At 28.3% G+C, this 27,483-nt stretch overlaps 2 protein-coding genes and 1 pseudogene across 2 annotated transcripts in view; 1 reads left to right on the forward strand and 2 right to left on the reverse strand.

The window, feature by feature from the left end:
* Positions 1-5,831, reverse strand: part of LOC105617771 (circadian clock-controlled protein-like) — an 8,986-nt gene extending 3,155 nt beyond the window's left edge. Inside the window, exons 1-2 of the mRNA XM_012199324.1 lie at positions 5,771-5,831; positions 1,585-1,965 (exon numbers count right to left, since the gene is read on the reverse strand). Of these exons, the coding sequence (XP_012054714.1) occupies positions 1,585-1,965; positions 5,771-5,831 (442 nt within the window). The remainder of the gene's footprint in view (positions 1-1,584; positions 1,966-5,770) is intronic.
* Positions 5,832-20,343: 14,512 nt separating this feature from the next.
* On the reverse strand, positions 20,344-24,689 carry LOC105617883 (annotated as a pseudogene).
* Positions 24,690-25,698: 1,009 nt separating this feature from the next.
* The window catches only part of LOC105617772 (protein takeout-like), a 10,736-nt gene continuing 8,951 nt past the window's right edge, over positions 25,699-27,483 (forward strand). Inside the window, exon 1 of the mRNA XM_012199325.1 lies at positions 25,699-25,774. Coding sequence (XP_012054715.1) covers positions 25,699-25,774 — 76 coding nt within the window. The remainder of the gene's footprint in view (positions 25,775-27,483) is intronic.

The raw sequence follows: 27,483 nt of genomic DNA on the forward strand, positions 1-27,483 counted from the left end.
CTCTCTCTCTCTCTCTCTCTCTCTCTCTCTCTCTCTCTCTCTCTCTCTCTCTCTCTCTCTCTCTCTCTCTCTCTCTCTCTCTCTCTCTCTCTCTCTCTCTCTCTCTCTCCCTCCCTCCCTCCCTCCCCCCTCCTCCCTCATCTTCCCTCCCATATCTCCTGCAATCAATCTTGTATCAGCGCTTATCAATCTTCATACAAATGCGTACTTATTGACTTACATCGTAAAGAAAATGCTATTTATTTTGTTTAAATCAATAAAACTGAATAAAGCTGCAAATTTAGCACAATAATTAACTTTAAATTAAGTTTCGACACTGAAAGAAATGTTTTGTATGTAATCATTCATTCCATTGATATGTAACTAACAAAAACTTTCTCACTTTTTTATTAAAAAATTTTATTGTCTTAACTAAAATTTACGATCAAATTTTGATTAGAACAACACAGTTTTTAAATGAAAGAATAAGATAGTTTTTGTTAGTCATATACAATACATATCAACAAAATCGATGATTAGATGGTAATATGTACAAAACACTTCTCTCTTATTATCTGTTTACTTATATATGATATTTATTTATATATTTACTTATATATGAAGATTTAAGTCTCTAATTTATCAATAATTATTTTATTATAACGTGATACTTTATGTACTAGAAACAGACTAATAAAAGCTAATTTAAAAAATAATGAGTATTTTCAATGATGATTCAGATCTTTTTAAATAAACGGAAAAATTAGTCATTTTCTACGTACAAGTATTATCAAAAAATATCATTTTTAATATATTTATATTATATTATCAACTTTTTGATATACTTGTATATTCAAAATTAATTTTTTCAGCTTTTAAGGTTTTTTTAGCTATCAGTGTGTAAAAATTCGATTCATTTTCTTAAAAGGATTTGATTCGATTTAATTCGGCGTAAAGTTTTCAGATTCGATTCGATTCAATTTTGCAAATGCTTGATTCGCACTTCTAATTGAAACTTTATTTAAAATAACTAAATATGAAATGCAATAAACTATATATGTATACTTATAATATCATAATTGCCTTACTTTAATATTCAAATTAAATATCTCAAAAAAATATTTCAGGCAAAAGTTGTATAGTCTGATAGAAATAAAACCGCTTTTGAAAAAATCAGTTCTTCATGATCATATAAAGATTATGATTTTTAAAAATGGAATTGTGTTATTTCTTTTACTTTTTTTCTAATTATTTTGCATATAAAAGTATTAAAGTAAAAATATCAAAAAATCAATAATTTATGAGATATTTTATATTTTATTCTTACACATTTTGATATAAAATATTTCATAAATATATTTATTTTTTGTAAACATGCCTTAATACGTTTATGCACAGAATGAGATGACTCAATTACTTTAATAAAGACAAACATAATTGTTTTCCAAAATGAAGGAGTACTGCAAATTGCATAACTTTTACATTTTTCGAGATATTTTGATGTGAAAATGTTTCAATAAAACATCCTATATATTGAAACATTTATACATATATCATAGATTATCATCATAAATCATTTCAAATTTTATTTGTTGCAAAACTTACTGAAATTTCCTTTAAAATTACCAACGCCGCTTAGAGGCAGCAACAACAGCCTGCCCTGAACATCATAATCGCCGTTTACATACATATGAGGCATTCGAGCCTTTATAGAAATCGTTAAATCATTGGGATTCGCTTTGAGTTCCTGCACGACATAATTCGTGCCGCCGTAAACGCGAATCTGGCTCATGTTAGCTCTGATTTTCAAGGATTCTAGATTTCTATCTATAGTTAAAGATGGTAGAAACAAGGGATCTAATGCTGGTAGTTTCAAAGAGGGTACTCCCTTGGCGAGATATGGCGTAAGTGCTTGTAATTGCTTTAAAACACATTTATCATATTCCGACAAGTTGTTCGTTCTTGGGCATGACGTTACTCCAGAAGCTGAAAATATCGATTGCATGTTAATATTAATAAAGTTTATTTGTTAGTATTAAGAATTTATGACAATAAATCATTAAATTAATAAAGGAAAACAAGATCTATCAATTTTATATGTCTTATTTCAATTTGCAAAATCTAAGAATAATCAAATTAATATAAAAAATTAATATAAAAAATATATAAAAAGTATACAATTAATCATATAAATCTTTTGAAAAATTATCTGAATTAAATACTTACGTATGCATATTTGTAAATCAAATCTTATTTATATATTTAAATCTGTTTAAAACTTATTTCAGATAAACTTTATATTCAAGTTTTTTCATAGATAATAAAAGATTGTTAAAGATATTGATATTACATTACACGTACAATATTGGATTAGAAAAAAAGTCCCTTTACAAGTTGATAAAAAAATTTTTTCAGCAACTTTATATATTTTATTTTAAAAAAATTAGCAATTACATCACTTGATAGAGCAATGTTTCAGCTTTAAAAATCTATATTTTTAATTGCGATATACTATGATTTTTAACGGAGTTACGAGCTATAAAATCAAAATGTTCTTTTTTACTTACACATCCACAAGTAACTCAGGAACAAGCAAGCGTAGGAACATTTTTTTTAAATGATTTTGTAGGGAAAGTTTCAAGCTTTTACGATATAGATAATCGAAAATTTACTCAAATTTTTTTTAGCACATTACAGACCTACAAAGAAAATTTTTCATTTTTTGCAACTTGTAGTTGTCTATATGTAAAAATTATAAAACACATAAATTCAAAAAATATAGTAATTATTCGAAAGTAAAGATTTCAAATTTAAAAATCCTTTTTTTAAATTTAAATTTTGATCATTTTTAACGAAGGTATTGATGAGGAAATATAGTTTTACCAACTTGTAAAAAGATTTTCCCTAATTCAATATAAAAAAGATGTTATACAATTATAATATTTACAATTTATAACATTGATCACAATTTATTACCACTTATAACATTTGAGATATAAAATCGAAAATATGTTTCTTATTTCTAAATGTTTCTTTATAAATTTTCAATTTTCGCACATTTTTCTTTTCTCAGAAATTATTAAAAAAATCTTTTTTTATTTCATGAAATTAATTGTACGCAACAATTTAATAACAAAGTTAACAGAATTAAACGAGCTATAAATTTTTACATTGTACTTGTTCAAGATGCCATATAAAAGATAGTCGTTAAACACCTCTAAATAAGCGAACATAAACGTTGCACCCTGTTGCGACGTCGTCGGTTGAGCGAACGCGATAATCGTAAGAACTCGACGATGACTAAGAGAGCGGCTTTTTTCCGGCCGCTCGGCCTAAAATCGAAAGTGCACGGTAGAAAGTGAAATTACGAAGCCGGCGGGCGAATGAGTATTCTTTTTTGCTCTTTTTTATTAGCATTTAATATGTGATGAATTCATGTATATTCACGTAAAACATCGATGAAAATGTAAATGTGAATTAAAAATGAATCTACAAATGACCAATAAAAAAAATACGAAGAAAAATATAAAAATTAACTTCTAAAAAAAGAATTCTTCAATTTGATTTTTTATTGTAAACTATTAAAATGAGATCGACGATCGAATAATAATAGAGACAGTTAAATATAAAGTTTTTTTTGAAAGAAATACTTTATTATATATTTCTAATATATTTCTAAATATAAATCTGTATTAATTCTTAATTAAATATTTAATATATTGTGTTTTATAATAAGATGAATTCTTTCAACAAAAAAACTTTCGTTTCTTATTCTTATATGTACTTACCAAGAGTTAATTATTGCTGTGCTTTGTTAATTATCAATATGTTTAGTAAAATATTAAAATTTTATTTCTTCTTTTAAAATTATACAAATTGCGAATTGGAAATGTATTAATTGCGAAGGAATTTGTGGATTGTGAAACGATAAACATATTCGTATTCTTGAAATACCTATTTTTAAACATTTAAATGGTAGCAATTTTTAAACTCTAGAAAAAAATATAAAATAACAACGTTGCGTTTCACTTAAAAACAAGAACGCATTTCGTAATTATACTGTTTTACACGGTAGAGTTTAAGCGGCAACAAGAAAGCCATTACATGGAGTAAAAGTGCGAAATTAAATTGCAGATTACATTGTCTCGCGTATGCAGTACATAAAAGTAACGACAGTATCGTTTCACATAGTAAATATACTCATCCGATTTTTCTTCAACGTTTGTACTTCCGGGTTTTCTATTCATTGCTTAATGATGCACATTTTTATGAAGTAAGTTGTAGATACATTACTGCGGAAATTATGAAAAAAAAATCTTTTTACAATTGTATACAAAACGCATCAGCATTTCTCGCATAAGACTTCTCAAAAGTCCTCAAAAGTCCTACTTTATAAGACAAGTGCATTGTCCTTCTCTTAGCTTTAATAGCATCTAAATTATTTAAACATTTTATCTGAATTACTCATTTAACATCACTGCTATACAAATAGAATCAAAAAATATATATTTATTAAATTATTCTACATCTTATCTGTTCTGTTAATAGGAATAAGTTTATTTTATTAAAACGCTGACGTATGTTATCTAATAATCTATAATTTATGATATAAAAAAATATAAGATCTAGTTTTAAGTTTTTTTTAACTAATATTCAGATATAATTGTAGACCTTGCTTGTTTAATCATTTCTGAATAAACATTTTTTATAACGCAATTGATAGATTGCAATATTTAAATCTTATTTGTTTGCATGAATCGTAAAATCTTGCTTTGCAAAAACTTTTATAAAGTTTTACTTTTATAAAGTCTTGAATTAAATAATCAATTTTTTAGAATAAAAACATTTATCTTCCACGTACAAGATGTCAATAAACGATGAAACTAAGAGAGAAAAAGAAGTAACTTTATGTGCAAAAATAAAATAATCATAGCCAATAAGTTTTTCGTACAAGAAATCTTTGATTTTTGATCTTTGATCTTTCGAAAATTCACATGTACAATAGCAGATTTGATATAAAACAAATATTCATACAAATATTCATACACGAACAGAAATATCTATCTACGAAAAAAATAAAATTTAAATTTAATTTTATATACATTTATATTTAATAAATCTTTTAATACAAGTTTAGCAAAAATATATACATAAAAAAAATCTTTTTAATTTACTTTTTCATATAGAGTCATCTTCTTACATTAATTTAAAATATGCTCTATATATCAAATAACTTGCAAATCGTTTCAAACTAGAATCCTGACCAATAACAGCATAAAAAAGATTATAAATAATCAATAATATTCAGAATTTGAGTCAATTTTCATTTTATAATTAATCTTATTTTATTTTTAGTTGATAATAAATAAAAAAAACTGTAGGATATCATTAAGAAGTTATTGGACAAAAAAAATATTTTTAATTTTTTGTTCATACATTATTATTACAAATAATAATTTTGTTATTTTTTTTAAGTAACTTTTTTAAGTAAACTTCTTTTAATGTATGCAATAGTATATTTTATATTTATAATAGTATTATTTTGTGCTTATTAAAGGACATTTATATCTGCTTTATTTTACTTCCTTTTTTATTGCTTAAGTTTTTTCTGTATTTTATCAGTCTTCTAGTTATAGAGACTACGTATCATTTATAATACAGGCAACTGTATCATTTATAGTTAAATTTACTTTAATAGACGTTTTTTATTTATAAGCAACCGTGACTAACTGTCTCACTATTGCTCATTGTACAATAATTATGCAACAAAAAAAAGACGAAGAGAACTTACGCAGCTCCGACATTGCAGCCCTGGTCCACATAGCGAACAATACAAATCCGATCAGCATCATCCTGTCGATAATCCTGCGTGGTTGCAGTGTACTTTATGTTTTTTAGCTATGTCACGAGATTATGCGTGTTCGCAATTAGCCTACCAGCGATGTCGAAAATGCGTACGATGGCCCCGTCGAGCGGATATATATAAAGTATGAGCACTTTCTCCGCTACTACCCCACTCGAACAACATCGAAGGCGATGGTGAATTTACGGTAGAATGCCTCCTCTTAACTCAGTCAGGGCCGTAGCCAAGATTGACACACGACATATGCACATGCACGTGACCGTACACGCGGCTTGCATACATCCGCCGGAATTACGGGAATATCCTAAGCATGGCAATCTCGCGACATCTCCGCGATGGGAATGCGGTCCTTTTCGCGATATCCAAGGATGAGGACGTGATCATACAACCATTTACGTTTATTGTGATTCTAAGGCAGGACCACTGACTTTCGAAATACTATTATTGCTGCTGCAGTAATTCTCCTGTCATTTTTTTTGCATATGCATAACTAATAATATATCTTAAAAGAAACTTTACTTGTAACACTGAATAATTTCAGCCTGAGGCGACAAAGCCTTATATTAAATAAATAAAAAATGATGTCCGCTTGAGCGGATTCTCCTGTTCTTTAGTGACACAACATATTCTTTTTTTTAAATAAAGAAAAAACTATCGACTTTTTGCTTAATGCTTCATATATATAATATAATCAGCATTACGTCTCTTTGTCAGTTGTTTAAGGATTGATAATATTTATATAATATTTTTTTGTATTATATTTTTATATACAAGACGTTGAGGAAAGGTTTTAGTACTTGTGGAGATGAATAATTCTCAAATTAAGTAAAAGATTTGTTACTTACTTTTTAAATCTTGAGCTGTTCCTTTTTTAATTTTTCTTTCGTAATTATATAATATTATTATTGTGCTACACACAATATAAGTATTATTTCATCTAATTAATGTGTTATTTCAACGAGTTAAATTCATTCTTGTATAAATTTATTCTATTCTATAAATATTGAGCAATTTGGTTAGTATAATAACATAATAATAGTATAATTATCTGTTATTTTTTGATGCGATTAAGTATAAGAAAAATCTTGCTCATGTCCACGTTGATAAACACGAAAGTATAACAGCAATCTAATCTCAATATATAATATAGATTATATAATATAAATTATATAATATAGACCCGCATAATAGATATGCTAATGAGATGGATAATAAGCGCGTTACATATGTAAGATTACAATTATATAGTAAAAAATAGATACAAAGTTATGTACGAAGATTACGATACCGATGCTGGAAAATGTCAACAAGGATTTTCAGGTCTTAGGCCAGGGTTACGATCTTTGAGAATGTTCTTTTCTTTAGATTAGAGAAGAAGTTACTCAATTGTTAAACAAAGTTTCATTAATTCTCTCTTATTTGCTGTCAACAATTATTCCTTACTTCTAATCGGATTGATTTTTATAACTGACTTCAGTGGAGATTAATTTAAATTTATCTCTACAATCTCGAAACGTATATACGAATAATCACCATTTCAACGCATGTGTTGCTATAAATCATTTTCCTTCTTAAGTTTCTCGCTTATATTTTTGTTTCCTATGACTAGATAAGATTCTTGATAATTATTTTCGCTGCAAATACTTATTAAATCAAAAATCTTCCCATCTTTATTGATCTTACACAGTGATGTAATATTTGACTAACAATGCTTGTAGAAAATATAATTGTAGATAATATAATAATATAATAATATAAATAAAAGAATAAGAAAATAAAATGAAGAAAGAAAGAAAGAAATACAAATGCCAAATAGTTAAAGTCATTGCAAATCGGAGAAAATTCATTAATAAAAGCAAGACGCAAACTGATAATATTCTATGCTTTTTAAAAAACTTCTATTATGATAGGCATAATGAATATGCAATTCATTGAAGAACATCCTTATAAAAATAAAACGCGAGTATCAATAAAGCGTTAATTGGAGTGTAAAGGAAGTATAAGGGAGTAACAGAAACGCAAATGAAACCCGCGAAAATAAGAAGCGAAAATTGTAATATGGAACATAAAAGAAACATCAACTAAAGAAACATAAATAAAAATATAGATAAGTTCTTCAGCAAGTACGAGCAGAATGTTCGTTGAATATAAACGGAGTGTGATTAGGCAATCTATAGAACGTAAATACGAAGCATCGTCGAGATGAACGTGAATAAAATGTAATTGAGGTCCTTGGTAAGCAAATGATATTTTAAAATATATTTCATTTATTCGGTAAATGTCTAAAAACAAAGTGTTATGCTTTCTTCTTGGAGCTCTAGGGGCTCACTTCAAAAAATTATTTCATTAGAACACAACTGAAAAATCTTTCAATGCTACGTCTTTTATCTTAGTCTGTGCAGTTTTTTAAATTCGAGAAGTTAGTTCTCGCTAAGTCCCTTTGGTGGCGGTATCGCCACTACTCAGCAACGCTTTGTTTACGTTCGCTGTACAGCTCTGTTTTAAATTTTTTTATCTCTATATCCTGGAAGCGTATTCAAAGCGAATTTAAATGCTCTGTGTACTTTTTGCCAAACGTTAGGAAATAGACGAAGTATTAATGAATGAAGTTTAGGAAGTGTATCAGTACGCTCCATGAATTCTTTGCGTAGTGTTGAGAAACGTATGAAAAACATTAATGAAAAAGAAAATTTTAAACATGTGAGAACTGCGACAAATGTATTTTGGACACACTTTACGGAGCATTTGAGGAAAGTTCGTGAAGCGTGTATGAATATTCAAAACCACTAAGAGTCAATGGAAAATCAATGAAGTGTTTAAGAAGCGTTAAAATTCTTTGTTCATATTTCTTTGACGATTCGACAAGCTTTACATTTTCATCAGGGCATTCGTATATGTACAACACAAAAATAATTTATTTACATGTCTCGAATTATAAAATAATTTTCCGTATTACAATCAAGCTATTAGAGTCAAAAATAATATTACTATTTGCAGTAGCGGATTTAAACAGAAGTTCATGAAGCTCGCGCTATCTTTCTAGGGACCTAAGGATGCTATCCTTTTAGAGATATCGATATAGAGACACTATTTTTCTAGGAATCAAAATTAAGGGTCACTTTGACCAATTTCAATTAACTTCAATCGATGATTAATCCATTGGAATTGATCAATTTTGTCATTCAGCTGTAATTGGCCAATTCTAACTAACCATCGATTAAAGTTAGTTGAAGTGGTCCTAAAGTTAATTTTATATTTGTGCAGCTTGACAGATATGGCGCACTTCCGCCAATGTAGCAGCTTGAAATAGTGCTTTGGCGTAAAAAAGTGGCGCCTTTTAACAGTACTTAAAGTTATTCTTGTTTATTTATTTGAAAGAGACGTTAAGTATCTTAAAAAGGCATCGAAAGTATAGGACTTAGGGTGCAAAAATATAATATAAATCCACCATTGAGTAGAAAAGAATAGACACGAAAGAGACATGTTTTGAAACAGCTATTTCGTATTTCAACTAATTGAATATCGCCAAAAATTAAAAAATACTTTCATTTAATAAACAATATATCGACCCCTGCTACAAAGAGTAGCACATTCTATTTGTCTTACGAAAAACAATATATTACAATATATTACATGATTTCGCGAAAAGAAACACGTTTCAATTTAATTGACGAATATTATCACGTTTCAGTCCTCGCTATGAAAACTAATATTTCAGCATTTTTAGTCACATTTAATCGCGAAAAGTAACATATTTCACTTCATACCGCGAAAACTAATATGTTTAAACGTTTTACTACGAAGAGTAGCATGTTTCTTTTAAACTAACATTCCACTAACGTTCCACGAAAACTAATACGTTCCAGCGTTGAAAGGCGATTAACCGCTAATTCGTTTGCTAAGGCATTTGATTCGTTTGTTCTTTCCATTCATATATTAGCTTATAGTTCCGTTTGTTCTGAATTGAATTCTATCTTTATAATCTTACGGACTCACAAATTTTAATTTTTTGTATTTTCCGAACGTATATTAACTAGACATTGTAAAAACATGGACTAAAAATAAAATTATACAACTAAAAAGTAATAATAATAATAAAGTATTCATTTTACTATTTGAAATCAAAACTAAAATTACTGGCATGAGTATTTCTACTTCTAATCTTTGACAGTCATCGAAATTCTCGAAGGATAGTCCACAACTATATTACTTTTCGCTGTATAAAGTAAAACAGATTACTTTTCATGGCTAAAGGCCATTAACGTTGGAATTAATGCTAATGATAGGTATAAGCGTATTCACTCATTACTCACATTATCCGAAACATGTGAGTAATACCTGAATATCCGTATTAGAACAAATAAAACTTTTTTGCCTGGATTCACCTATCGTCTTCAAGAGTCGAAGATAATTTGTGTTTATATTTGTTCAATGCTGATCCATTGTACGATAAAGTGTCGCCACATATTTTACAAGTTTTGTCTTATCTTCCATTGGAACAGTATACTTCTATACCCAACCTTTTCGACAAAACATTAATTAATTAATGACTCTAAATTTTGATTGCTTCAGAAATGTGTGATCATAGAAAGTAAAGATTTGACATTAATGCATGAAAATAGCATTTTATTGACAAAAAACAAAAACCTGTACGGATAACATCTATTATCGGGTAATATAACTGACATGGGTACTCGGATTAATATGCGTAACCGGATAATGCGTCCGGGTAATACGAGTAACTCGGGTAACTTATTACCCGATTCAAATTATTAGCCCTAGTTGGAACGCATTAGTTTTCGTGGTGTAAAAAGAAACATATTATAACTTTTCGTCACAAAACGCTCAAACGTATTATTATTATTCGTGATATAAAATGAAATGTGCTACTTTTCAAAAGTTAAAACTCAAATATATTGATTGGCAAAAATGGAAAACATAATGTTCTTTGATGCAACGATATCATAAATGGAGTTTTTCATAGGACAAATGAAATGTGCTACTGTTCATAACAGACGTCAATTTAAAACTACGTCGGCCATAAATTTTAACAGCCATCATCAAAACGATGTTGTCGTAATGAGAGATGTAAAATTATCGTTACAAAAAGTATGTTTCTTAAGTTAAATTTCCAAGTTTATTTCATTTACTTGCGATTAGCTTAGAAAAAGTATTTTTTTTTATCGAATATACTATAGATTAATGTGACTAAGAATGTAATTACAAATTCTTTATTTATTTTGATTTATCAGATATTCTGTGATTAGATTTTTTACATATAATGTTATGAAAAAGCTGGTATTAAGATCTAAAAAACCAATTTAATTATTGCTTTGTCTAGCTTCTTCATTATACATCCAGAGTGTTCTTTTCAGTACAAATGACTTTCTACTATTTTAATACAATTCCGGCAATTTTAGTACAGCATAGTACTTTATTGAAATATATCGTACTGACAAGAGACTATTAAAGACCCTCGGCGCTTCCCATACAGTACAGAAGATTGAAGCAATATTGCTGCAATGTTGAAATATTGCAGATTGCAATGTAACATTACAGAGATATTATAAAAATTAAATTAACAATATATCTGCAAAATGTTAATATGCTTGTAATATTCAACATTGCAAAACTGTAATTCTTTAATTGTTACAATAATAATAATATAAAAATATAAATTTTTACAATATTTATGTAGTACAGTCTTTTAACAGCAAACATTTATTATTATGATATTATATTAGGTTGTCTAGAAAATTCATTTTGATTTTGAAGGATTTTGAAGGAAAATTGAAAGATTTAAATTTTAGTATATATTTATTAAATTATATAGGGGCCATTCTGTTCTACAACCTTTCTCCATCTTTCAGGCAACTTGAAAATTCCGTCCTTCCAGAATCTCTCAGGTTTTTCAGCGAAAAACTTTTCTAAGTAATTTTTTTACCTCGACCAAAGAGCTTTTTCCATTAAGGGAATTTTGTAATGATCGAAATAGATAGAAATCAGAGGGCGCGAGGTCTGGTGAATATGGTAGATGAGATAGAACATCCCAACCGAGCTCCAACTTTTGTCGAGTTATCAAAGACACATGAGGCCGCGCATTGTCTTGATGCAACACGACGCCCTTCCGATTCGCTATTTCTAGACGTTTTTGTTCAATTGCTGTCTTCAATTCATCTAATTGGGAATAATACTTCCCTGAATTTATCGTCTCGTTGTTTGATAAAAGCTCATAATATAGAATCCCTTTCCAATCCCATCAGACACAGAGCATGATCTTCTTTGAATGAAGACCGATTTTTGGGGTGGCTAAAGGTGGTTCATTCCATTTTTCTCAAGATCTTTTTCGCTCAACATTATTGTAAATGATCCATTTTTCATCCCCCACTATTTGCTTCAAAAATGGTGTCTCCTCGTTGCGTTTATAAAACGAATCGCAAATGGGAGTGGAAATGCGATCCATCAGATTTTTCTCCGTTAAATCGTGGAGAACCCATACATCAAAACGGTTTATGTAGCCAAGCTTCACAAAATGCTCGTGGATGGTGGATTTTGACATATTCAACATTTCTGCTAATTTACGTATAGCGTGAGTTATTCTCGATCAGTGTTTTAATCTGATCTTCATCTGTAGAGAACCTACCCGGGCATTCTTGCACTCTTCAAGGTTGAAATCACCAGCTTTAAACCTAGCAAATCACTTCCGCACAGTTCTTTCAGCTACAGCATCTTCGCCATAAACAGCGCACATCTTGTTTGTCACTTGGCATTTTTGCCTTTCCGGCAAAAAGAAAAGCATTAAATGCCTAAAATGCACTTTGTTTTCTTCCATATTCAAAGGCGTATAAAAATTAACGTATCGCAACCAAATTTTTTTCCAAATATGCCTGAAGTACCGTCTTTTACAATATGTACGCATGTCATTTGTTTTCAATCGTTCTGATATATTCAGACCTGTCCTTACGCCACCTATCAAAAGCATGAACTTTCCGGACAACCCAATAATTAATATAATTCATTTTATATTTAAATAAAAAATTTATTGATCTATTATTTGATGGCCATTTCATTAATTAACAAGTTTTATATTTATTTTAAATATGAAATCAAAAAATTGTATAATATCAAGTTTGGATACAATTAATGCATTATTATCGGATAAGAAGATAAGCAATTAAGCTGCTGTAAACAATTTATTGAAATATTAATTATGTGATCGATGATGTATTTATGTCTGATGTGAACGCAAGAATAAACCAGCGCCTGACTTTTATTGATAAATTTTTTAATCGATTTCAATTGACTCGAAATGATTTCGAATTAAAAAGAATCACTGCAATTAACTTAATCCATAATTAACTTACCAAGCGACTATATTATTATATTAATGTGGATATTTGCAGTTTATTCGGGGCACACATATATATATGTTTTATCCTTACGAATAAATTTATCCTTCAGAATTAATACTATATTTATTGGAATATTTTATAGTTTTATCATAAAAAATTGCTTTTAGAAAGCATATCACAGAAATGCGATTTTTAGAAAAATTGAAGTTAGTGAAATATATGTATAAAAATAGTTTTTATTTTAAAGTGTAAAAAATTTATCTAAATTGCATTGCAATATTGCTGGAATATTTTGTTGCAATATAATAAAAAGCGGACATCTTAACACTGTTGGAATTTTACAACAATAATTCAACACGTTTCGCAATCATCATGCAATAAATTGCATAAATTGCAATGTTTCAGCAATCTTTCTGTGCTTCTACGCGTTATGGAAATTCGGGTGCTTGTTAAAAGTTAAGTGATTAAGAGTTTATTTATTACTAATAAATATGGTATTAATTTCATAATTTATTAGTTTTGTAGACATGTACATATGTGTAAAATTTAATAATATTCGATTTTTATAAACTTGTGATTTTAATGATACTATATCATTCAAGTTTGATTATCAATAGAGATGACAGTGTCATCTCTGTAAAGGAAAAATTGTAATTTTTCGACAATATATAAGATATTATTAAAAGTATGCATACTTATTTATATAGTTTTTATATAATAAAAAATCACAAATTGAATAATGTAGTATCGAATTATTTATGTTAATAAATTTTTATTGATTGTCGGTAATGTCGTTCATCAATTATTTCCGAGCCCCCCGAGCCCCATTGATAGTCATGAAAATTTGTCCAAGGCCGAAGGTCTTATCTCGTCAATGGTACTAATGATCAATCCATTTTCGCTCAATGTCAATACATCATCGCGTGGCGTCAATATATGATCCTGTCAGTCTTCTGTACAAGATTGTCTTCAGATGCGATCATCTTCTTCAAAGAGCATCCCTAACGTGTGTGAAGTTGACTCTGCACTTTTCAAATTTTGTAATTTTTTTAATTGCATTGTGCTGTGCCACGTTTGTGCCATAAATCGCAGCTCAATAACATGAAGTGTTTTCCAAAAAAAAATACAATTTGCTAGCCATATTCATATTTAGGAACGAAAAACTTCAAACTCGTGTAATTTTATGAACAGTGTTGATAACCTAGAAGCAGTGGCCGATCGTACCAGGGCCGTAAAATTATCGTACCTAACCCAGAATTATCGTACATACATACATTTTTATTCAACGTGCGCGCGCAAACAAAATTTAAATACGGAATATGTAAGATTTTAATCCGTAATTAAAACAGTCAGAAACAACAATTTTATTTATTACTTAACGTTGAAGTGACTTAGGCTAAAATCAGCCTCTGAAATAGATCAAAACTTTCTCGATCAATTCTCAACAATGTCGCTAACGCTGCTGCAGTGCCGAAACTTAAAAACCTAGATTAGATTTTAGAAATATAAGGTTGACCAATGTCGCACAATACGCAATTGTGCGAATCATTGAAGTTGACTGTACATACCTAGCCTATGATAAATTACTATTGACATTCGATAGTGATATGTATTCAATTCTATGAGAATTATACAATCACAGACTAGTTTCAATTTAACTACATACTGCCTACTCTGTTGGTAATATGTACATAAAATAAAAAATTAAGAGAGAAGTAACAAATCAGAAATACAAAATTATCGTATTTAGACATATCATATTTATTGATAATGAAGTCGTATATCATATCTTCAATGAAATTACTGTACATGTACGATAATTGTCGTATGGTTACAACACTGCTTGCAAACGGTGTAAGATAATCGAATTCTGAGAGCTGTGCTGATTCTGAGAATTATGCTATTCAAAATCTACGAAGCACACGCATAAAAAATAGAGATTAGCTTAAGACTCGGTAAAATTTAAAAAAAAACGATGGAGTAAATAAAAAAGTCGGCATTTTTGGAATTTTTTAGTGCTACGAATTGTACTACGACAGTACAACTTTTTCTAATTTCTTAATGACAAGTTACACGTGTTTGAAATTTTTTCGAAATATTAATATAGCAAATTTTTTTTTTTGGAAAACGCTTCATGTTATTGAGCTGCGGTTTGCAGCACAAATTAGCACAAACATAGCATAACATAGCACAATTTAAAAAATTATGAATTTCGAAAAGTGCCAACTTCACACACGTGCATCCTATGCATATTTATATAAGGAAATAGATTTTCATGTATTTCTGTTTTATGAAACAACATTTCGATTCGTAAGTTATGTTGCTACTTGATTAAGTTATATTGAAGCATTTTATCGATTCAATTTTAATATTTCACTCTTTTCAATCATCTATGTTTAATAGATTATTTTGTAAGTAATGAAGACTTCAAATTGAACTCTGACTGGGCTCATATTCCATATGGCAATAAAGAAAATTTTCATTTTTTTTCAATAAATGTTTTCAATTAGAAATATTATATTTTCTATTTTTTACACATTTATTAATTTTCTAAAAAAGTATTTGTTAAAGGATGACATTTTGACTTTATTTGTATTAAAACTTATATAATTTAGTACTTGGATCTTTCAAAATAGGTAATGGCTTTTTCAAAACCACATTGTTTTGCAAAAGTTGAATTTTTTTTTTATGAAAAATGGTGATTAAATCTCTGTTAATGCCTAAATATTATTTTTCTGTTAAATAGATCTTATAGATAAATGAGTACACTTAAGTAAAAAAGAAAATGATTATATTTATTTAACAGATTAAATATCTTTTTTCATATTTTAAAAAAAAACGACTCTTTCATGCCCACTCTCTCCTGTCTGAGTTTTAAAAAATGTATGAGTTTAAATGTAATACCTATGTGATTATTCAAGATAATTTATATTGAAACTTCTGAAAAACATAATTATTAAATGATGTTAATATACATAAGTAGGGGAAATAACTATAAGGATAAGTAGAATAATCGAGGTTACATTAAAAGTAAAACACGCGAAACATGCGTAAACGTGTCTGAGCACGCAACAGCGACTGCCGCTCAGTCTGCTGTAACATCTCGTTGCGAACACATCTATGATAGAAGTATTAATTTTAAAAAATCGTACCTAAGTAAATGTTTTTATTCTTAAAGTTTTTGTTTTATAATCGTATATGATTGTCTGAGATATTTGATTTCTATTTAGATAGTAAATGTAGTTCTTATTTAACAAAGTCCCACAGATTTTTTTTGTTTTTGTGTCTTTGTTATCGTATATTGTTAATGTTTTTAAAAAATGAACGGATGGGGGGATAATGGACTAATCACAGCATGGAATTGTATGACTTATTTAGTGACGACTTTTATAATACTTATTCAAAATTTTATTTCTTTAAAGAGCTTTATCTTAGTGATAAATGTTATAAGTTTAATTCCCTCATATCCAATCTCGAAAACTAGGCTCATTCGACATATTTTTGCACGAACAAATTTTGCAAAAAGAAGCATTGTTCTTCCCTGCGAAGCGAATGTTTGTGTTTAAAATATATTTTTATAAAAGTTTTATTACAATAATATATAGCCAAAAATGTAGCTTAAAATACATTAATCTTCATTTTAATAATCTTAATCAAATTATCCCAATTCCGGGGCTAGTTGAATCAGGAATGCATTAGAAAAATTAATTTTTTTATATTATCCCCTTATTATTAAAAATTATTATAAAATATTATTAGGTAGTCAAATATATGTAGTAACTGGTGTAGAATTTATTTTTTCGATAAGTCTCTTAATTTTGTCTGTAAAAATTCGAAACTGAAAAATGAGTCTACTAGCTCATATCTTAATCATAAAAATGTGATTATTAACTCTGAGTACACAATTCCAAAAATCTCTCTATGCATACAACGAATTTCTAACTTGACATTTTCTTTTACTTGCATCTCGGATTGTAATGCATCGACTTTAATTAATTTTTTTTTAATTAATTGTTTAAAGAATGAAAAATAAGAATTTTTAGACAAGAAAGTCGAAAAAAATCACAAAGATATTAGCACAAGTTAGTAGCACAAAAGATATTTTGCAATAAAAAAGGATCTGAAAAAATGTATAACTTTCTCTTAAAAAATGTATAACTCAACAGAATTTATTTTATTATTCTACTGTGTATACCGAGGATTAAGGTTTTTAGGGTCAAATACAATGTAAAAATTCAAAAAGACTAAAACTAATTCAAAATAGTGAAATATTTGTCAAATTTATTAAGAAAGTCTCTCTGTAATGTTCAATCAAATGACAGTTATTCATATTTAGCAGTGATTCATATTTTTGTGATCATGGGACCTAAATTTTCTTCCATATATTGTTCAAAATTGCGATATAAATTCTACGCGTATGATACATAACTTTCTATCAAATACAAAAAACAGCGATAATTATAGTTGGAGCAGCAAAATATTTTTTTGCGTGACAATAACTATTAGATTCTTATCTTTAAAAAAAATAATATTATTAATAATTGTATTAATATTAAGGTTTTTTATATAATTAGAATTTATAATTTACTTATTTATATCATCAAAATACGTGGCTAGACTATACAAATAAACTGTTGTACAAATAAACAAAAACGAAGTATTCTTTTCATACTAATTACGCAAGTAAAACTCTCATCGACATATATCCCGAAAACTATTGATACGAGAATGAATAAAAAAATCGTTTTATAAATTTAATAATCTTCAATCTTCATAAGAGTTATTTGTATTACTCAAAAGTAATCAAATCTGAGATGTTTACAAAAAAAGTTCGGATTGTCAAAATGACCAAAAATACAACACACTTAAAAAAATTTTATCACAGAAAGTATTGATCATAAGACTTTAAAAAAAAAACAAAATTGTTCTTAATTTTATCAACTTTTTTTTGATAATGATCTTTATTTCGATAAAATGATATTTTTTGAGATATTTTTGAAAAACGTATTTTTTTGAAGCTGGAAAGTTTTACAAGTCCGCTGGCAATTAGGACTTTTAATATGTTGTCTTTTCGAACAACTTCCTGCGAACAAATCTTTTTAGCAATTTTGTGTCTAAAATGCAAAAAAAAATTTAATTTTCCTGGGCATTACATGATTTTCAACGTTTATTAAATTAAACATATTTTGAACGTAATTATATTGCTTGCAAATTATGTAAAAAACATTACATTCTTTTATAAATGAAGAAAGTGAAGTAATTGTGCATAGCAAGTAATTGTAATTGTATATATTTTAGTTTAGCACTTTTCCAAAAATAGAGCCGCTTCCGCAGCGAAATTTATAGCAAAAGTGCTAAACTAAAGTACTAAACTAAAATAAGCTAGACGTAATTCTTTTCAAATATAACCATAAGTGAATCTAAAAATGTAAAGCAAAAGTGAGAAAAGGTGAAATTATATATTTTATCCAGAAAATAAGATGGTAAATTTGTATTTTTATTTTGTTTATTTAATCGTGCATACTTTACAAAAGTACTTTATGTGCGTCTTTTTTTGAGCTATTATTCATTGAAATAAATCAAAAATTCTTTGAAATCGTTTTTCTTATCAAATCAGTTCGCGACGGGAAAATTGCATTGACAATTCAAAGTTTCCTCCCAATGAAAAGTATATTATATACAAAGAATTCGGAAGATATGGAATTCTGCCCTAGTTGACAAACTAAATTCTAGTTGACAAACTAAAAGTAACATAATATTAATATTGTAATTTCATATTTCACAATCAAATATAATGTAAGGAGTGCATTCAAAAAGCGCGCTATCAGCGCCATTTGTGTAATACTATCCTTGTCTCACATCTAATGGACGATGAAGATAGAATGACAAATAGCACTAATAGCGTCTCCCCGAATGCAGCCATGGTGTTACATATATATTAGGTGTAGTAAAAAGAAATCCATTTTTGCATGAAATTGAATAGAAAAATAATGGATTTCTTTTTATTACATCTAATATAAATAGCCTAAGAAATACACCAAGTCGAAAGAAAGTAAAAATAATGCACTTTGACATCAAAATGATGATTTTTTGTTATAAAATTTGACTGTTATTTACTTTAATCAAAATAAAGTCATTTTAATGTCATTTAGACAGATATTCATTTAGACTAGATAGTCCTTAGCAGTTGCATTGACATTATGTTACTTTTAGCCTGAGGTGGTTTCAATGTTCTAAATAAGTCCATGAAAAAGATGGAGCTGATAACGCTGAGAATAACACATGCGATTTTTTTTTTAAATAATTTTTCCAAATTTTGTACTATTTTTTCAAAGTTTATATTAAGTTTATATTTTGTATTAACATTGATATAATAATATATTTTTTCATTTTCTTACCAACGTTCCATAAAACATTTTTTCATGAAATATTTATTTTGTTAGTTTTATATTAATTTCTTACGATTTTTGCTTTGCGCGCAATTATCCGACGAACTAAAAATTTTTTCGCTTTTGCTTTTTTTACTTTTTACTAAATACAACATTATCAAATATAAAATTGTTGCATATCAATAAAAAAATGTTTATAATTTGTATATTGACTTCAATTTCAAAAATCATAGAAAAAAATTTCTCTTAAATATATCAATTTCCCTACTTTCTTCTATAGATACAATAGCAATATAGAGAAAAAAATATTTAAAAAAAATCTCTTCAATTTTGTTAAAATTTATTTTATTAACATTGATTAATTGATTAATAAATATATTGATTAATAAAATTAAATTATGATTAAAATATAATTTTATAAATAATGATTCCTCTAAATTAATTTATCTTCTATACACAATAGATAATTAAATAGATATAAATAAATAAATAAATAAACAAAGGAAAATAAATCTTGTAAATAATAAATGCGTATGTACTAATACAGTTAAACATGTTAATAATTTCGAAATATATAGATTATAAATATATAGTAATGAGTAGAAAGAAATAAAAAAAATGTTTTAAAAAAACGTCTTAAAATAAAGTAAAAATAAAAGTACAAATAAAAGTAAGAAAATCAAATAAAAAAATAAATATACATAAAATAAAAATTAGCAACGTAAAATCCTCGATCACCTCGAGCGACCGAACGGACAGCTTAATTGACTGGTAAATCCTTGTACATTCTATAAACCAGCGCGTCGGCCATTCTCTCACTAAGTCCCTTGGTCGCAAAGTCATCAGCGAGCATTGCGGCGACTGCCTCTGCAGCTATTAAACCTGGAGGAGGAAAAGAAGGAGGAGAAAAGTCAATGATAGAATGAGAAATTAACCAAGTTAATGTCGCGCGAGATCGTTTCGTTACGAGTTTATTCGGTTGCGTTCACAAGAAAGCGAGAACTTTTACTCGAATGTATCGGCGTTCCTGCGATCAACTCTGACAATCCGCGACATTGATTCAAATCACAACGCTTTGTATATATCCTGTTTTTCCTCGTATTCCTAAAGCAAAACATTTTTAAAATGTATACGAAATATTTTAAAATGTAAAACACAAAATCATTTTCACCTTCTCTCTACATATACTGTTATAATAATTACCAACGATGTGGAAGATACTTGTTCTCTGATATCGTTATATCACCGATCGATCTATGTTACTTTCCAAGAAAGAATTCGGCTTTTCATTTTACCAAGTAATTACAAAAGAATCGCATCACGCAATAAAAACAACTGACTACACATAATTGACAAGAATCGGATTTTTAACTATCAACCAATTTATTTTAATAATTAACTGTTAATAATTATTTATATTTATTTGTTTCCATTAGAAAATGAAATATGCTGAGAATTACAATATTTCAGTTATTTCTTAAAAAAGCAAATATTAAAATTTGCAATAAAAGTAAAAGCGATAAATATAATATATAAAATAAGAACATATAAGTCATAAGGTCTTTTTCACGTAATAATTATATTCAAATACAATATAAATAAAATTTGAAAATAAATTGAAATTCAAAAAACTAAATATATTATAAATAAATTTGAATATTTAAAATAACTAAAACAAAAATTTGAATAAACTTTGTATGTAATTATTACGCAAAAGATCTTTTATGCTCTTTATTTATTGATTTGATTAATTACAATGTAATTTGCATCTATGTTTAAATTGCTTGTACTTACCATGACTGAGAATGATTTGCACCGATCCTTTCTCGTCCATACCGTGAAAATTAATTTTCTTATCTATCGCAGATAGATTCGCTCTAGCACCACGAACTATTATCAATTCTTCGTTAACTTTCTTCAATTCCAATGTAAAGTCGCCCACATCAGCTGTGAAAGCAATAGGAATTTATAACTTTGCATCATTTTCAAGCACGATGTTTCGCAAAATGCGGGTATTTTCTTACTAAAATTCCCAACAAGTAGACCGTTCCCATGTAACATCTCCTTTCCTACTTTTCCTATAAGCGTATATTGAGATTTTACTCGAAGCAGCGGGACGCGTATTCTCAAAACCACATGCATCACATTGTCCTAAAACATTTCCAGACATATAAATAAATTACAATAGTTTTATCATTATAGAAATTTATTGACTAAGGAACACTCGGATAATTCAATTTTCTTACTAAATCGAAAATATTTATTTAAATAATTTTACTTCATCAGATGTCAATTCAGAATGAGCTCGTTTTGTTCTTTTGATATCACTTTGGTTTTGAGAGACGCTATTATTTTTTACATTCATTCCACTATAATGATAGATCAGTTGCATGCCTTGCTCGAAGTATCCTTGCTGTTCTTGATAGTTTTTCGCATATCTGATTAGATCCTTCAATCTTTTGGCTTCTATCGCAGCTTTAAGTGTCGTTTCTCTTTCTTAAAGCTTCACCTTCCGTAAAATTGTAGATAATGAATTTTTGTATTCTCCCGAATATTCTGTAATATTATAATGATTTGCAATCGAAACATCTTGTAAATTATACAAACTTTTAAAAATAAAAATAAAATTTTGTACAATATTTAGTACAATAATTTAAAAAAGATTGTAAATTAAGATAAATAAAATCTTAAAGACCTTCATGACATCTTCAATGCCATATACTCGCTGATTTTCTCGAAAATCGGTATGCAAATTACCGAAATGTTTTACACTACCATTAGTTTTATCATCCGCATAAACAATGTCGATGTAACTGGATTGCTCTCTTATTATATTTCTTGACAATTTAATTTTGCTATTAAGTGTACAACTTTGCTTCCGCCGTTTTCCTATAGATGGCTTTAGCGGTAAGTGGTGGTCGAAATAAATAGATCATAGACGTCATACAATAAACTTGGGCATCTGTCAACATAACCCCAAAATAGAAACATTAGTCGATTTGTGTCTGCATCATAAAGTTATTCTCGATTGAAAATGTCAGTTTACGAGCCAAATTCTCGTCATTTGCGGGAGATTTTAATTTTTTGCTTCAATATGAATAAATCTGCGGCTGAGACTCATCGAATGCTCTCAAATACTTATGGTGAGGCCACTATTAGTGAAAGAACGTGAGTGGTTTCAACGCTTCAAGAACGGTGATTTTAACGTCCAAGGTCATGCTCTGTATTTGGTGGGACCAAACTCGGCGTAGTGTATTATGAACTGTTAAAACCGACTGAAACAATCACAGGCGATCGATATCGAACGCAATTGATGCGTTTGAGCCGAGCATTGAAAGACAAACGGCCGCAATACAACAAGAGACACGATAAAGTGATTTTGCAGCATGACAATGCTCGATCCCATGTTGCGAAAGTGGTCAAGACATACTTGGAAATGTTGAAATAGAAAGTCCTACCCCATCCGCCGTATTCTCCAGAATATTTTTTCTCCGCCGTTGCTCCCTCTGACTATCACTTGTTTCGATCAATGGCACACGGCCTGGCTGATCAGCACTTCCGGTCTTATGAAGAAGTAAAAAATTGGATCGATTCGTGGATAGCCTCAAAAGATGACCAGTTTTTTCGACGCGGGATTCGTACGCTACCCGAAAGATGGGAGAAAGTAGTGGCCAGCGATGGACAATACTTTGAATCATAAATGTATAACCAGTTTTTTACAATAAAGCCTCGAATTTCGGAAAAAAAACGGCGGAAGCAAAGTTGTACCTAATAGAAGATGCAATATCTAATCGAGATTGTCTATTAAACCATACAGGCGGTCTTGCATCTTGATTTTTCAATCTAGTCTCAACTATTTCTGATGCAGAAATCTGTTTCATTCAATTTTATAATTTAAAAATGCCATTGCTTATTAATTACACCTTATTTAATAATATATGTAAATTATTTAAAAGTATAACAAAAAGTATCATATAACAAAAAATGATTTTGCTGAAATATCTAAAAATGTAGCTAGATACAAATCTGAAAATAATATTGTTGTACATCAAATATTTATACAAAATACTGAAGCATGTGATGAACAATGATGCATTTTTAATATTCTAACAATCAATTAAACATTTTATCTATTTTAATAGTCTAACAAAATTATTTTCAAATCTATATTTATTCTAAATTTTAAAATAGTTCAACAAAATTGTACAAATAATATTATAATAAATATAATTAATAACTTATTTATATTATAAAGAAAAATTGACTTGATTTAATTATAATTAAATTTAAAATATTATTATAAGATAAAATAAATTTTTAAATCTCAGCATCCCCAATTCGTTCTCTATAATATTCGGCACTAGGATTTTGTTGATTATATCGACTATCTTGATGTCCTCTAAACTGTGAAGTCTTTGTACTATCACAATCAAGAGATCTTTATTATTCTGTGGACTTCTATGATATTCTTGAACGCCTTTCGTGTTCTGTGTATAAACAGGCTGAATGTAGGCCAACTATTTAAAACTTTCGGCGTTTTCAAAATTTGTCTCAAAATTACTTGATAATCTCAAATTGGTTTTATAAGAACCATCAGATATGACAGGACGCGAAGAAATCCGATCATACTGCCGATTTTGCTCGAACATTCTAATGCTATGCTGATTTTGCTGCAATCGATCGAAATGAGCATCTTGATATCGCAAAAAAGACCTTATATCAGCAGCTTGATTCGTGGGCGAAACGATGGCTTGAAAACTTTCTTTAGACACACACAGGGTCCCTTGTCACAATATGGAATCTATATCTGATAGAATCCATATCTCTAAGATCGCTGTAGCTTACGTATCCGACTTCCGTTTCATTCAGATTGGACTTTAATCTACCACAAGCGACATGGACACTTTCCAAAACCGATCCGTTAAGACCGATAATCTTCAAGTTCTTCAGAATCACTCTGTAATTGACATCGCCCTCAGATTGATCAATCTTGATTAACGGTACCCTCAATGGATCTAATTTGCCTATTTTCGTAATGCCTCCTGACACTGTCTTGTTCCATATCATTTGAGACACCTCTAGCAGCCCACATCTCGTTAAAGTCATCATAGAAAGCATCAAAAGCAAAGAATACTTCGCTGCTCTAATTCATCCATTTTGTCACAATCGACAATTTATGTCAGATTTTTTAAATTTTAAGACACTAAGTATTGATAAAGATGTCGAATTTTTTAGTCGTATTCTTTTGAAATCAAGAATTGAATGAAAAGATTCTTCAGATTCTTCAATAAAGCACGTCGATTTTTCAAACGTAAATCGGTTTTATAAATTTATAAATCAACACTAATATGATATCAATAACGACAAATATCAAAACAAAAAACACACGATAATTATACATATTATACATATATAGCATACAATTATACATATACAATTCAATATTCATTAAGGCTTCTTATAAGTTTATAAGTTTATGCACAATTCTATAGATAATATCTTAGGAATAATTAATTACGATTTCTTGAAAACTAACATTCAAGAAAAATTGTCGCGAGCAAATATAGAGGACTGTAGACTACAAGCCTGCGATGCACTCGATAGAGGTTTTTATAGTTGATCATGGAAGATCTGAGCCATGGACCAATCTTTTATGATGCTAGTTAAGTAGTTCTTAGTCAGACATCAATATATTTTCTTCGACACAACATTTTCTTAAATTCCTTCATTACGCGATGACGTAATGGAGAGCAAGGTCTTCGAATAACCTCCTACTAATAGATACTACGAATAATTATCATAGATAAAAATCTAGATTTCAAGTATATACATTTCTTGTAAAAAGAATCAATTAAAAGAATTAATTAAAGATCAAAAGCGATTAAAAATTAAATCGCATTTTATTGCACATTCATCAAATACGAATTTAACTGTGTCACAAAGAGGAAAAATATCGTTTCATGTCGAATAAGCATATCGACTCATAATGGGGTTCATAAAGAGGGACAATCGCCTAATCAGCGCATTGCAATAGTCGCAATAAATTCAGTGACATTTTTAGTGATACTTTGATGTACTGACAAGTTATTATACGCGTAAAATTCATCGTAACAGAATGCATATCAGTGCGCATATATTAACATTCTTGTTTTTAATATCTGCTTTTGTTGCAGTAAAAACTCGCAATATACGTAAGTATCAATATCAATTATTTTACAAAATATATATGTATATCTATTTTTATTTATACTATTTTATTTTATTTATTTTTATTTATTATTACAAAAAAGATATGTATGAGTGTATAAAGTGTTTTATATTAATAATTTTCAGACAATTTATGAAGAACAAAGTAATTGAAAAAAATAATGATTCTTTTTTACATTTCTTAAGACATAAAATATTACTTTATAATTTAATTTCTATTTAATATAGCAAAAATTCGAAAGAATTAGCGATTTATTTTCAAATTGACGTACATTTATACATTTGGAATTAATATTAATCTTTTTTTATTAATTTTGTGTCTTCATAAATATGAAATTTAATATTAATACTATTTGCGTAAATTTCCTGTAATTGGATAAATCGCATAAAAACAACGGCACAAAAACTAAAATAAACTTTTAAAAAAGAGAAGTCGCATTAATGTGATACTTCATAATTGATATCATAATATATTCTTTTACAAGAGCGTTTCATAAAATTAATAGTTTTAAAATTTAATATTTTATATGTGTAATAACTTTTACTAATACAATAGATGATAGCCTCAAGTTTTTATTGATTTTTCCAATAATTTAAATATTATACATATATTTAGAATCAAATATTAAATAATTATAATAATATGGTAGTGACGGCGCGATAAGTCGAGCGCAAATTGTTTCTCAAATTTAACTAATCTATTACTTTTTAATAATTTTCGGATATTCTGATCTCTTTTTGGGCCATTTTCAGCAATTTAATATTGTAGCAAAAAATTGAAGCAAAAATCAAGCTCAAATAATATCTTTGCAGATATGACAAATGGTATAGGAAACAATGAGAGTAACATCAATTTACCTGAGATCCACTGGTCAAAATATATTCCGAATATACTTCAATTTAATAAATTATGATTAAAAATGTGTATATATATCATTTAAATGTATATATATCATTTAAATGGACAATTAATATAAAAGTTAGACAAACAATTATTTAAATCAGATAAATCAATCAATTAATTGTAAAAATCAGATAAATATTGTTTGTCAGAAATGATTGTTAATTTAACGTTTATTAACTGACTAATTGTCCATATTTAAACAATATTTTACATATATTTAATTATAATTTATCAATTTATCTAATTAAAAACAATATAGAAATAAATAAGGGCTTAACAATTATAACTATAAACTATAATTAAAAAAGGAGGCATACAGCCCCCCTCCTTCTCCAAACGGCAGTTATTTGTTGCAATATCATATTTAAAGTTATTATTACAAATAAACATTTCGATCCATATTTGGCCTTCTTCAATATTTGATATTTTTTTAAATATTTGATGTCGTGACGAATAACTGGCATTTTGGAAGGGAGAGGGGGAACTGTATGCTCCTTTTTTAATTATAGCATATCCGAATTTTTGACTATGTTATTCCAGATAAATTAATGTTACTCTCACTGTTTCCAATATTAGCTACATCTGCAAAACAGGAACCAAAAGGTTTTTTTTGGTTCGATTCCGGTTTCGATATTTTTTTAAGAAAAATTATGAGTTTTTAATGGTTTTTTTTCTACTCGCATTATCCTATCTATTCTTTAAATTCATTCTATTAAGGAGAGGGAGGAGGAACGGGAAAAAGAGAGAGAGAGAGAGAAAGAGAGAGAGAGAGAGAGAGAGAGAGAGAGA

The sequence above is a fragment of the Atta cephalotes genome (genome assembly GCF_000143395.1).
Source record: "Atta cephalotes unplaced genomic scaffold scaffold00014, whole genome shotgun sequence".
NCBI lineage: Eukaryota > Metazoa > Arthropoda > Insecta > Hymenoptera > Formicidae > Atta > Atta cephalotes.